The 14,796-nt window shown below is 38.7% G+C and overlaps 1 protein-coding gene across 1 annotated transcript in view; it reads right to left on the bottom strand.

The window, feature by feature from the left end:
- Positions 1-574: 574 nt before the first annotated feature.
- CD109 (CD109 molecule) overlaps positions 575-14,796 on the bottom strand; it is an 82,364-nt gene continuing 68,142 nt past the window's right edge. Inside the window, exons 30-33 of the mRNA XM_074819743.1 lie at positions 14,255-14,391; positions 9,934-10,090; positions 9,416-9,518; positions 575-8,147 (exon numbers count right to left, since the gene is read on the bottom strand). Of these exons, the coding sequence (XP_074675844.1) occupies positions 7,957-8,147; positions 9,416-9,518; positions 9,934-10,090; positions 14,255-14,391 (588 nt within the window). The 3' untranslated portion in view covers positions 575-7,956. The remainder of the gene's footprint in view (positions 8,148-9,415; positions 9,519-9,933; positions 10,091-14,254; positions 14,392-14,796) is intronic.

Raw genomic sequence — 14,796 nt, forward strand, 5'->3', positions numbered from 1 at the left:
AGGCCAAACTTCTAAAGCATGAAAAATGACAGTTAAAATAGCTGTTCACCTGAAAAAAAAATATATGTGCACATCAGTTCAGTTAGGGTTTTTATAAAATACTTTGGTATAAAGATTACCTGGAGCTCTCTTATTGCCACTTCAGGCCCATGGAGCAATAAGCTCTATGTCTGAAAGGGTTGCTCCTGTTCGCAGAAAGTACCGTTCCTACAGTTCCTGAGGTTCTCCATGACCACAGAGGGCCTGCCTTAACTGAGTTCATGGCATAATCTTAGGTATACTACTTCTGTTGATGTTAACAGCAAAGCTTCCAATAACTTCATGATGACTAAAATAATATGCTTTAAGATGTGGTGAGCCCTAGCTGGAAAAGTCCGAAACAACGATCTATAAGGTCATGGTTAGCAGCCTGACCATGAAAGTCACCATTGCACCACTGCAAATTATGAGCTTTAAAACACAGGTGAGGCAGCCCCTAAGACATGCTGAGGATGGGCAGTGGTCAGCACAGTACAGAAACTGCAATCTGCTACAAGGTGGCTGTATTGTTGAACAAGCAAACACTAGACATATATTATTAAAAGTCATCTTTAATAGAATTTTAAAATAGCTATTGCAAACTTTATTTGAAGAAAAATAAATCAATGACAATTTTCCAAAATCCTGTGAAACAGTCTAGTTCCTTAACATTTGTTTTATTATTGGAGAAGACAGAAGCAATTTGCATAGCTGGCATGTTAGTTCACCTCTGTTTGCTCAAAAGAGCTCATAAAAGCATTTTTTTTCTACCATTTCTGATTTGATCAAAAGTGGAAATATGTATGATGGTCCTAAACTCGATCAAACTAGGTATCTGACTACATCTCAAGGCAGCCAAGAATTTTAACTCAAATTGCTTAAGGCCTGGTATGGAAAAAGAAGAGATGCAATAGCCAGTAGGACAGCTAATGTATAGTACATTACATCTGCTTATATGATACTTCCTTTGAGCCAGCGTTTTTTATATTTTCTTCCTCATATTAGTATCCCACCATACCTAACAACACTAAAAACCACAACAAAAGAATCAGTTAATGTAACATCATAAGATCTGAGCAAGGCTAATGAAGCTTTTGGGTAACCACTAAGAAATACAGAAATAAAATGTATGATTTGAAAGTAAAGAAAAATCTTAACACTGGAGTTCTGGTGACTCAAATGTGGCACATAAGCAATTAATGCTCATACACATCTGAAAATAACGACCTATCCATTAGGAAGAATAATCACTGGATTGATCTAATACAGCACACTCAGACTTTACTGCATAGAATAGCATTAGTGCAATGGTATTTCCAAGTGGCACACAAAAATACAATAATCTGAATAAGAACACTGAAGTTTTGACATATTTTGACATGGGAAAAAGGAGAATCTAATAATAACTCAAAAGACCTGATTACATGACTGCTGTTGTATTTTATGGATAAATTACTAGTCAGAGTAACTAATTCCAAAATCTTCTTATTTAGAGAACTAAACACATGTTTATGGTTCACTGCATAAAGACTTATGGTAGAAGAAGAAAGGCTACAACAGAAATATTATTGGCCATTAGAATTAAAATTAAATACTCTTTCTTAAGTGTTTGAGATAGATAGAAAAGTTCTGCCATTAGGTACCAGTTGCTTTCCAGATATAATCTTTCCTAAAAACCTAACTGTGTATTTTGATAAACATCACCACACAGTGCTGTTTGTTCGGGCACTTTGTGAAGATCTTGAATATTTTTAATTGCACACACACTGCACACTGTAGTACACTAGAGCCTACATAATGACTATGTTTTCTACATATGCTTTCTGCAGGAATCTGCTTAAACCAAATCTTGTCAATTTTCATACTAACTTCAACAACACATTTGGAGAAATATTGTTAGGATAATATCTTGAAAACTGAATAAAAGCTATTTTTGAATCTTAGGTTCTATTTTCAACAGTGACTTTCAAGACAAAAGACAGGTGTGTAACCTTGGACCTTGGCTCTTATGTTTCTCCTGCACCAGTTTGGCCACTTCCCCCTTTTATCATGTGCCAGTGATGTGCAGAAGCCACAGGCTCCTGCTTGTGAACTAAATGGGAGCATGGCTGTGCCATGCTGGGAACATCAAGCTGGCCCAGCACACAGATTCCGAGGTGCTGTAAACCCATTAGGCAGCACTTGTTCCCTGTTCTGTACAACAGCATTTGGTATAGAAGGTTTCTAGATGACACCCAGAGAGAAATCTGTAGAGAAAACCTCTGCTAAGATCATGGATGACAGCAAAGGTAGAATCTTGGGGGGGGGGGGGGGGGGGCGGAGATCCCTTAAAACACATTATGGTTTTGTTCTAAACTCAATCATAAACAAATTACTATTTCTTGCTGATTTAATAGCGTATTAATGGCCCTGCACAGACCATGTCCATTGGCAGCATGTGGCTAAAAAAGGCACAGGAAGTACCAGAGAATACTCAGATTTCAAAGAAACTGCAACCACACAGAAATGTTCAGGCAATGCAACATGAAGACTCCATCACAAAATACCTTTTGCTGACTGCTTTTAGCATCACTCCTTAAAGCTCCTTAAAGACCCTGTTCCTAAAGAGTTTTTGCTAAAAGATTTTGTCCTGGTTTCGGCCAGGATATAGTTAACTTTCCTCGGGCTGAGAGAGAGCACAGCTGGGGGGCCAGGCCTAGATTGGTCATTGGAGTATTCCGTATCATGTGATGTTATGCTCAGTATATAAAGGAGGCAGGTGCTTTCGCTTTGCAGCTTCTGGTCGGCATGGTGGGATTTTTTGTGCTGTTGGGATCGCTGCTGGGGGTGGGCTGTGTACTGGTTGTCAGGTGGTGGGAAACCACATTGTGTATTACCCGTTTGGACTTCCTACTGTTACTGTTGCTTTGTTACTATCACTAAACTGTTTGTTATTTTTGGGGGGTTTTTTTATTCAACCTACAAATTCTCCCTTTTTTTTGTCCCTCTCCTATTTTATCAGGGAGGGGGGAAAAAAAAACAAGCGACCAGCTGCGTGGTGATTGGCTACCAGCCAAGTTCAAACCACAACAGTCATTCTGGCACCAAACATGGGGCCCGAGGGTTGAGATAACGACAGATCAGGTCATAACATCTACCTTTGGTCCTTAAGATTTTATCACCTCATTTGCTGTATTTAGTCCCCATGCTGCTGCTCACCACCCGCGAGAGTTGGGTTAAGATTTTGGTTTTGCTGTACTGTGTAATGCTGATCTATGACCTGATGCAGTCATTGGTCCTGGGGCTATTTTCAGTTGTGTTTGAGAATTTCAAGAATTTCAAATATCCTTGAAATGCTGACATCAACAATGTCACCTTACTGCTAGGAGCCAGTGTGTTCCTGCATGTGGTTCAGGCTTTGTTCAGGGTTAAGTAACTATTTAAGAGTATCACCTAGAGATCTACCCCAAGGTTGGAGAATTATGAGTGGCTGGGGGTGTGGAGGAGCATGGGCAAGCACCTAGAACAGTGGATACCTCCAGTGTATTAGAACTTCACTCCCGAACAGGTGCAGAATCCTGAAGAACTAGTACAATATTTGGAAAAAGTATGTTGTCACCTGGGTAATTCCAGAGAGGCACAGCTCACTGCAACATGCTGGGGCCTAGCCCATGCCTCCCGAGTGCTATTACTGTTCAACATCCTCAAAAGGAAGAGAAGGGCTCTGGATCTGGTAACAAAACAACTGACATTGCAACCACTCCAAAGTCCACAACAGAAACTGCAGGCCACAGTTTGCTTTTACCTGGAGGGGTGTCCAATACACCTGGAATCGACTGCCCCAGGTGTGGAAACACAGCCCCACCATTTGCCATGGACTGATCCAGACTGCACTGGAACAGGGTGAAGCCCTGGAACACTTACAGAACATCGATGACATCATTATATGGGGTAATATAGCAGAAGTTGTTTTTGAGAAAGGGGAGAAAATAATCTAAATCATTCTGAGAGCCAGTTTTGCCATAAAGCACGGTAAGGTCAAGGGACCTGCACAAGTGATTCAGTGTTAGAAATAAAACAGCAAGATGGACGTTGTCAGATTCCATTGGAGGTGATTAATAAAATAACAGCTATGTCCCTACCGACTAACAAAAAGGAAACACAAGCTTTCTTAGGCGTTGTGGGTTTCTGGAGACTGCACATTCCAAACTACATTCAGATTGTCAGCCCTCTCTATCAAGTAACCCGGAAAAAGAATGATTTTATATGGGGCCTGGAGCAACAACAAGCTTTTGAACAAATTAAACAGGAAATAGTTCATGCAGTAGCCCTCGGGCAGTTCAGACAGGGCAAGATGTTAAAAATGTGCTCTACACAGCTGCTGGGGAGAACAGCCCTACCTGGAGTCTCTGGCAGAAAACACCAGAGGGAGACTCGAGGTCAACCCCTGGGGTTTTGGAGTCAGGGATACAGAGGATGATCCAAGGACCACTATATTCCAACCAAAGAAGAGATATTGGCAGAATATGAAGGGGTCTGAGCTGCTTCTGAATCACAGCTCCTCCTGGCGCCAGCATTCCATATCATGTGACGTTATGCTCAGTATATAAAGGATGCGGGTGCTTTCACTTTGTGTCTTCTGGTCGGTGCGGTGGGATTTTTCATGCTGTTGGGATCGCTGCTGGGGGCGGGCTGTGTCCCAGTCGGCGGGTGGTGAGCAACCACATTGTGTATTACCCATTTGGACTTCCCATTGTTACTGCTGTTTTGTTACTATCACTAAACTGGTTTTTTTCATTCAGTCTATGAATTCTCCCTTTTTTTTGTCCCTTCCCTGTTTCACCGCGGAGGAGGGGAAAAGTAAGCGACTGGCTGCATGGTGATTGGCTACCAGCCAAGTTCAAACCATGACAGATTTCGTAATAACTTCAGTGGGAGCATCTCCCCTCTAACATCAAAACCTGACTTTATAGATCAATGGAAAAATATAGATATGTTGAGCATTTGTGTAAAGGTTCCTATATAACCATGAGAAAACCAAAAAAAGTACTATGCCACATAATATTCCCTTTCCTCTGTTCGATTCACTGCCAACACACAATACAAAACTTATCCTCTGCAACTCATTCAAAGCACTAGCCACAACTCCAAAGTGGCTGAAGGCATTGGTGTAGGAATGTTAAAGGCCACGTGGTGTAAACATTTGTTTAAAGTCATACAATGCACACTGTTCCTTTAAAATAGCTTAGTACAGAGGCAGATTTGGATGTCTGTAATGATATGCCTGCTGTATAGAGAAAAGTAAAATAAAAGAGGATGTTTGTTCACTGACTCTGACAATTTCCATATCGTGGTGCATTATGACTGATGCTTCTTAGGATGGTGTGCAAGGCAGCCAAGAGTCATTTAAAAACATGTGCTGTTTGTCTCAAAAACAAATGTAAGGGAATACTAATAAAAGCTGCACTGTCTGAAATTAGGCTGAACAGTTTAAATCCACTTTTCTGGAGAATATTTGGGAAGCTGGGACTGCCTGCAAAATAAAACTAATTTATTCCTACTATCTACTGCAAAAGGGTAGTTTCTCTCCAGTACATTCTAGAAAATAAGCCTCTTTATCCTAATATTAATCAGGGATCAATGTCTCTCTTAGAAGCTCTACGTATAGTAAAAACTGAAAGTATGTGAGCTTTGGATTCTTGAAATGATACTAAATCGAGGCAAATGACATGTCAAGGTTGCTGTCCCCAAAAGCAAAAGACGACCTGTTTTCATAGGTCATCAAAAAAGCAAACCCACAGCAAAACACATTCCAGTTTAGAGTATGAATGTTTTCCAGATCTTACACTTGGCACAATTTAATCTATGTTCCCATACATGGGTAAAGGATTTGAGATGCAATGATGTGTTTCAATTTGTATCTTGGTTTCTATTAGCTTTGGACCCATGTAATCGGGGGCATGACTTACAGAGGTTCAGATCCTGCATCCTATTGACTAAGTAGTGCTTTGGATTTCAATAAATATGGTGTTACTTCATGTGGATCAAAGCAGCATAGGCACTAAACAACTATTCAAGGGGCTAGATCCAAAGTGCACCAAAGACAAGTGAAAAGTGTGAACTGACTACAAAGAACCAGGCCTAAGATCTGCCAAAGACAGAACAGAATCCTAAGTTTGTGAAAAACATTGTACCTTCTAAATATAGCAAAAGTAAAACAAATAACTAGTTTTACTAGTTACCACCTAAACTAGATTTGCAGTTAAAAACCTATACCTTGGTATTAGAAGGCACCCAGTTTGGGAAGCTCAGGCCTCTTCCCAAGCCACCATCCACTAATTTCCTTTGTGAACAAAAGTACAGATGAGCACAGAATACAAAAATATACATTTTAAGCAGTAGCAAAATTTGAATAAAATTAGAAATTGCTCAAGGAAAGTGACTGACATATTATTACATGTGCACACATACACACTCCGTCTGAAAAAGGTAAAAGAAAGGGAATCAATAGTCTTAAAATGTCTACCTCTGTTAGTCAGCATGACAGCTATTAACTTCATTTTAGTAACTAGGAATGTTATCAGCTTGGCTTCCTTATCAAAAAGAAGTATTAGATATCACAGGCAGTGTTCAAGAAGGATAAATGGGCTGCCAGACAGGGAAGACATTCAATACACTCACTCAGGAGGGAAGAGCTCCCAAGCTCACGCATTTCTGCATTCATAGAGACGTGTAATTCTCCCCATGTGCAAAAAGCAGGTTTGGGTGTAAAAGTGCTTGTTGCTCTTCACTGTCTCTCTCTCCTCAACTCCACTTCAGCAAAGCACTTCAGCACACAAGGATGTGCTTAAAGATAAGCAAATGTGTCAATTGTTATGCTGGACTGAATGCATGTGCAGCCCACACCTCCTAAAAGTCTCTCCCGCCAACCAACAACAGGAGTTGCATGCACAGATGGCATTCAGGGCCAACCAGCTAACATGGCACAGAGAGCAGTAAACAGCTCTTTAGGGTTATGCCACTTAAACCATTGACAGGACAACACTGCAAACACAAGATGTAAATGATGCCCCAGAGTCTTTCTAGAAGACTTGCAAAAACCAGAAAAGAATCAAAGCAGCTTTCATCCTGCTGGCCATAAATATGCCAGTGACACCAGCATTCTCACACAGAAAGAGAACTAGGTTTGTTTCTGAATAACCCTGGAAAAATGAAGTCTCAAAGTGTCAAAGTGACTCCATCTTTGATACACTTACAGTAAAAGTCTTTCAGAGTAAAATGCATAAGAACATCCTGAGGCCTTATTTTTTTTAAACATGATTAGCTTATGAATTGGCAAAAAAGTCCACCTAGCTTCTCTGTAATGATAAAAAAAGACTGACAATTTTCTGGAGCATTCAGCAGTTTGTGAATGCAGCACTTTTTGGCTCTTGGATCTGCTCTAAAGCCAGCTCCTTTTATTTTTCATATTATTCCCCATGAGAGCATACAGTGAAATTCAATATTAATGTTAAGTGTCATGCCTGCAGAACAGAACAAAGCAAGCTCTGATACCAAGCTCCCAGTGCTCTGCTTACCAGCACCCCAACAGAGGAGCAGATAGTGTTTCAGAAAAGCATGGTAAACTAACATACATTCCTAAAAAACAAGCACAAAGCTGGGGTAAAAAAAGGGAGTGGGAACATGGAAGCTAGGTTTGTATTTTCTGACTGCTTTCTTGGTAACTCTGTGCTTCTTCTGAAAATAATTTCAGTATGAAACTAACACTTGGAAAGTTTTTCCAGCAGATGCTTAAAGAAGTTTTCTGGCACAGCCAGAAATTTACCATATGGGCCAGCCCAGCTCTCCCTGAACGCAGTAGGAGTTCGGTCACTGTAATCACTAAAGATGGGCTGGTATCTGAAATTTTCTTTGGACAATTTATAGAAACCTTAGATGTGAAACATAATCTGTTTCCTTTTACAGCACCCAACTGCACAGCAAGTTTACATGAAGGACAAACAGCACACAGAACAAGGAGGCCAATGAAGAGTGCTGAAGCAAGGCCGGAGAACCATCTCGGTGGCAAAGACTGCAATCACTTTCACAGAAGTCACAAGGGGTTATACTTTGCATTACTTCTGAATTGTAGCTTCTCACTGCTCTTCTCCCTGTTCAAAGGTTAGTTAACATTAGTTAATGAACTTCTAAGAACCGACCAACAAATTAGCTTTACAAAGAAAGCATTTTTAAGGGATGCACTAAACTCTGATGCAGACCTTGTCCTTAGTCCTTAAGGATATTAATTCATATCTTGAAATTAATATTGATTTATTGAGAATGTATTGATACTAAATGTATTTAAATAGAATTAAAATATTTATACATGTGCATTTGTATGTGACTTTTTAATACACATATTCATTTGCCTATCCAACAGCATTCTTATAAAAGACTAGATCCTGAGCTCTGCTAGGAATTGAAGCATGTGGAAATTCATTTTGGCCATAGATTCTAAGTGTTATGTGTTTGTCTCATAAAAATTGCTCTAATCTGTTAAGCCTTAAAACATGCTTTAGGTTAATGGACAGTGTAGTTATATCTGCTAATTTCCTATTTTAGTTTAAAATTCTGTGATTGAACAAATACTTCAGCCTACATGGAGTAAATGCGATCTTCAACTAGCTAAAGTAGTATGCATCATAGCGTATTTGGATATAGCATATCTTGTCTTGTGCTAAAACCAACCAACATGAAGAAAATTGCCTATCCAACTTTTTTATGCCTTATCTCAAACTAAACCCAAATCCTTAATAATTTTTCAGTTGGCTGCTGTAATGAAAACCTCTCTAATATCTTCTCCAGCAGCTTGTAATCTTTCTTCATTTTTCATTTTGCCCAAGAGCTTTGTACATTGCTGCCTTTCTCTAAAACACACTCTACACATACACCAAAAAAAACCACCCTAAACCAAAAAACTTTGAAACTGATTTTCCCTTTTTTACATAACTATAGAAATCAAACCACTGGCATTTTCTCCAGTGAAGGAGTTTAAACAAGAAACAGATGGAAAAGCTACTTGAAAGATAATCATTAACTTGGTAAGTGAACCACAGTGAAGTTCCTGCTTCATTTTGGTAGTTTTTGAGAACACATTGGGCCAGACTGAAGCCAATTTATACCAGCTGAGAATTAAGTTATAATGATTCACACCAGCTGAGGAACCAACCCATTAGGACAGTAAAATGTATATATGGGAAAACACTACTATTTGTTACAAAATTTGGCATGTCAATGTCTAAAAAGGCTGCAATTCAATGAAAAAAAGTAAATTTCAGTTTGATGTTGTTTTCACTAAAATTTACCCTATTTCCATGAAAATATACTTTCTTTAAAACTTCGGAATCACTAAGATCCATTTGGAATGACTGACACTTACTAGGTTCATAGTAATCCACTATAGTCACTGAAGCATCTTGGATATTTGCCACTTTGAAGTCTCTCACAGCTGGAATATCCACACAAACCTGTGTTTCATTTAGCTAGAAAAACAGAAGAGAAACATCCTGAGAACCCTGGTGATGGTGCTTTCATGGAAGAGGTAAGGACTTCTAGCTCAGCGGTAGTCCATTTCTGAAGACTTGGAGTCAGGTTGCATATAAAGATGCTTATCTCATTTGCAGTCATTTTGGCCAAACTACAGACTTCTTGAAATGTTTGCCTTCTTATATATGATTTTTAAGAGGCCTAGTGTAGAAACCCCTTACAAATATAACTGAGTTGTACCTATCTAATCAGTCTCACTGAAAAACAGTGGAACTATTAATTCAATGTGAATAGCAGACGTTGATTTCCCCAAAGAATACAATCATAACGTCTTTCCAAATTTAAACCAAACAATGGCAGACTCAAGATTAACATCACTACAAACACATTTCTTTGTTATTTTCCACTTACAGAGTCTAAGTATAGGTTGACTTTTCCATTGTCCCTTTCCATCTTCTTAACTGTATTGTCTAAAGGAATGAAATCCGGTGACACAGAGAAACCACTGAGTAAGCCAACCTCCATGAGGACCATACCACTACTGGGAGCTGTGCCAGAACCCAAGTACCTTTTCAAAACACAGAAACAAAGAAACTTTTAGTATAAATACAGTAGTCCACTCTCCAAGAAACTGTTTGGCTATTAAATCCCAACTACGGAAGCAATAATGTTTAAGAATACTTAAGAAACAAATAGAACAAAATGCTGACAAGAAAATTCCTAACGATAAAGAGATAATATTTGATTGATTTTTCTATTACTCTGCCTGATAATTTCAACTGCATATGCAAAAGCAGGTTTAGCACTGAGAAAACTACAGTACATAAATCATATGAGAGACTACACTGACACCACTAGGAGCTTTCCATTGGCATCTGTAAGTGCAGGTTTACATCACAAACATGCAGGAAATATTGCAATTAAACACATGTTTCAAAAGAAGTAATTAAGAAACTGCTGTAGGAACTCTTGAACTAAAATATACAATAGTTCCTCTTATGGACGCATTGGTTTGCTTCTGCTCATTTTTGGAGGGTGAGATAAAGGTATACACCAAAAAAAGTCTCCCAAACCTTTTCATATTTCCTTCATAGAGACTGATGGTTCCATTAACAAAGTTATCATCAGATTATTTCTCAAAGTTCCGGTTCTAAAATGCATCGCCACATTATTCATCCAGTTTTGGAAAAAGAAGAAGTGAGTTCCTTCTTTTTTCCCAAATAATGCTTATTATTACATCTTCTTCCAACGTGAGAATCAGATGCTGGACTAAAAAGCTTTGTTCTATTGAGCAAGCCTTACATACTATGGTGCACAACAGAACTATCAAAATACATTTATAGTGTTCTGTGCTACAAGTGATTCCTAAATGACCTGCAAAAGATTGTATTGCTCTAAATAAAGCAGGTGGCAGAAGAGTTTCCCCCCACTTGGCATGGAGGGTAAATGATTATTGTTATACTAGAATAGAAGTGTCTCCAATCCTCATTTTGAAGGCCTGACAGTAGTTGAAAGTAATTGAATAAAACTATTTCTTTGTAGAGCTGGATGGTTTAAAAAAAAGGGAAGACTTGCTTTCAAAGCAATGCTGTTAAGCCTGGCAGCATGGCTGATTGAATGCAGATATGACTTTGAAAGAAATACAGCACAACGGCTGACTTCAGTTGGCTCGTGAGATTAGAAACAAATGAAACCATCTGTTGGATGATGTGCTGTGCCAAAGTAGCTGCTATTGAAAACAAATAACTGAATTGGAACTGGATGTAATTATTTCTGCATAATTACCAATAAGAGGGGAGGAAAATACCCAAGCTGTCTAGCCAGCCTGGGGTGCGACCAAAATACCAACGGGTAACCAAACCAGCTTGGTATTGTCAAGTGAATAAGATATATCCCTAGAAGTTATGAGGATCTGGCTCTCTTAACAAAGAAAAGGACAGCACTGTGGGTGGCTCCTGGTATCGTCTCTTCAACATCATGGTCTCTTAAAAAATAAAAAATGAATCACCATGCAAGGAGAATGACCAGTAAGAGAAAGAAAGAAGACTTGAAACTTGAACTTGAAAAAACCTGAGAATGTTTTGAGTTGATTTTTCTGTTTCAGCAGTCCAGCAATATGAGATCTACATGAGACCCTCTCATAGATGATGCAAAGAGGAGAAAACACCAAGCTAGTGTAGGCAGAAAGCATAAACAAGAGTGAGTAGAAATGTCAGCGATCAGTTTCCCATGCCTGAAAATGGCATGCAGGCAACAAGACTGACCAGAGAAGAAACTGGCAGCCCTGTGAGTTAGCTCCTCTAACCCAGAATCCATTTAATTTGACCGAGACATTATCTGCTCCAGTGTCATAAATTATACCCAGCTGAGATGACCATGGCCAATCACTATCAAGCTTGGTTGAAAGAAGGTAGAATATTCTGCAGATTAGAGAAAGAAAAAAATTCCAAAGCTTCAGCTTCCATTACCCAACTATACATAGTCACAGCTAGCTAAACTCGTTAAGATTTCAACAGTCTTTCTGTATTTGTCTACACTGGTTTCTCTACCATGAAGCCACATCGTGTTGTAAAGATTATAAATAGACCATCTTTAAACTAATTCAGGAATTTAATATAGATAATGCATATATCATATACAATATACAGGGAAAAAAAGAACAGGATGACTAGTCTATCAAGCCAAGCAACCAGAGATAGGTCTCAGCCTAAAGAATAGAAACACAGACTTACTAGAACTTATACCAATCCACTTTCCGTCATAAGTGTTGATGGATCTTAATGTTCAAAATATTCTGCTGGGGCAGTTTTATAATGCCACTAGACTTTCCCCTATCCTTTGAACACTTCACAATTAAAACATCATCACCCTAGAGTCTTCCCAGAGAGATGGAGCCCTTCCTGTCTGTATTCCTGAGCCAAAGGTCTTAGCTAGAAAATCTGAATGCTTAGACAAGACTTATCCCAGACCCATCATGTAAGCCCTTTACATGTCAGGAGTTTGTGCTAGAGTTTAGAAAGCTGTTGACACTTCACAGAAAACTTTAAAAAAGAACAAGTCCATTCTATTTCAAGAGCTCTCATGTCCCTGCCCACCATCTGTATCACTGAATTGCTTACCAGAAACACATAAAAACAAGGTTCTGGCTTTGTGCCTGCTGGCTATTTCCCAAATTAAATGAATCCTCTCTTTACTGAAATCATATTCACTGTAGCTGATTACTTGTATGATGGTGTCACCTAGAGGCTCCATCTCCTGTCACAGCTCCCTTGTGGTAGGCAGGCATACAGTGTTTAAAGTTTAAATAAATAACAAAATGAAGATGTGGAGGAAAGGAATGCAAGAGTAATCACGGTGGATCAGGTGGTACTTTGCAAATCTTGCATTTACAAGGAACCCATTATAATGTCACAAGAAGAAAACAGTGTTTCTAGAGGAAGTATTCACAAACAGATGAAATCCTAAAATACAAACAATGTTGTCATCTCAACATCTTTGTAGATAATAAAAGATATAAGATAAAAACCATAAATATATATAGAAACAATGTCCTATAGGGTTTTCTGTAAAATATACAGTGTTCTTTATCTACAATAAGAAGTGCATACTAAAGAAACTGCCAGAGAACAAACACCTTCACATATTTCTTTTAAATACATGTACAAACACTTCCACAGCAAGTAAAAATGAGGCAGCAAAGCAGTCAAAGAAACAACTTGGTTTAATGACTGGCTGACCTAGGAATATGCAATATGACTGTTTCATGTCCCCTGTTCTCATCAGATCCAAATTCTATCCAGGTAACACCTGGTGGCTGTTCTGTGGCCTCTGACATGATAGTTCAGCAGTCTCAGCTCAGTTCTTAGTATGTGTTTACCGAACAAGAAACACCATCCCAGATGCATCCCCTCCTCCCTTATTCAACAGAAAGAATAGAATTAGCCTGGCTGGAAAAACTCATCACCTCTTTCAATTCTAGAATGATGCTTACATTATATTATATTACATTACCAAATTCATAACTATAAGACATATTGGTAAATGAAAGACCACAAAGATACTTGCACAATAAGACAAAACCCCAGTTGAATTTATCATTACGTAAACATGGATTTTGACTCCTGCCAAAATTGTTCTGAGCAAAGTTTATTAATAGAGATGACAAAAGAATGATTACTTCTATTTCATGGTGTTTTCAGCACTTCAGAACTTCCTTCCCTCTTTACAAAAAAAAGAAGTATCCACTTCTAGATCAAAAGCAAAGCATTCTGTTCATGAAAGGTAAGAGTAATGGGCAGTTGTCACAGTCTGCTACCAGAAGTTAGAATGTGGAAGATGGCGGTTCAATTTTCAAGTCTGTCCACAGTCCTCCACATAGCTAAGAAGCACTTTCACCAAAGAAGCCTTTGAGTTTTTTCTTGTATTTCACACAGATACTTCCATGTACCTCTAACATTTAGGGTGCCACCACCTTTATGCATACCAGTAAAAAAATATCACCTGGCCAGCAACAATTTTGCACAAAAGACCTATCACTATTGATTTATGAATTGCTTCTTAGTTTAACTACTGCTGTTTTTACAAAGTAATTCTTTTATTCTCGTTAGTTATACATTTATAACCCCTACATTAGTAAATCCACACAAACACATGGATAATTTAGCTCATTTTAAATAATTTAAAAGCTGTATAGCCAAAGAGGTGTATGAGACGCTCCAATTGAATTACCTACCTTGTGCACACATTCAGGGTCAAATGGTTTTTATCATCTTTGTCATCTTTTACATCAACATTCAAGTCAAATGCTTCTTGTTTCCGGACAGATCTGAGCCTCTGATCAGTGTGTTTTGTGTTGTAAATAACATTAAGCTGTGGATTGCAAGTAGAGACATTAGGTGACGTATGTAAAGCAAATCTCTGTGGTTAAAACACCAAGTTTCTAACAGTGTAACACCAGAGGAATGCTCACATGAGACAGGATACATGGCCTTGTATGGGACAGCTGCATGCATGAGATTCACAGGAATTCTCTGAAAGAAATATCCTTTCTGAACACTTTGTAATGCAGCAGAACCAATGCAATTAGCAAGACACAACTGAGATAAACACAGGGGAGCTCTAGGACAACCTGCAGCTTTCTCCCTAGTTGTTGTCTGGTGGTTTATAATGTATGCAGTTACTTCCTGACAGCATGAAATGGAATGAATAAAGAAAACTTCAGAGACTGACACCCACTGGGTTAAAAGAGACAGGCTGTATATGAAAGCAGAGCAA

This window comes from Strix aluco, chromosome 3 (assembly GCF_031877795.1).
Source record: "Strix aluco isolate bStrAlu1 chromosome 3, bStrAlu1.hap1, whole genome shotgun sequence".
Lineage (NCBI taxonomy): Eukaryota > Metazoa > Chordata > Aves > Strigiformes > Strigidae > Strix > Strix aluco.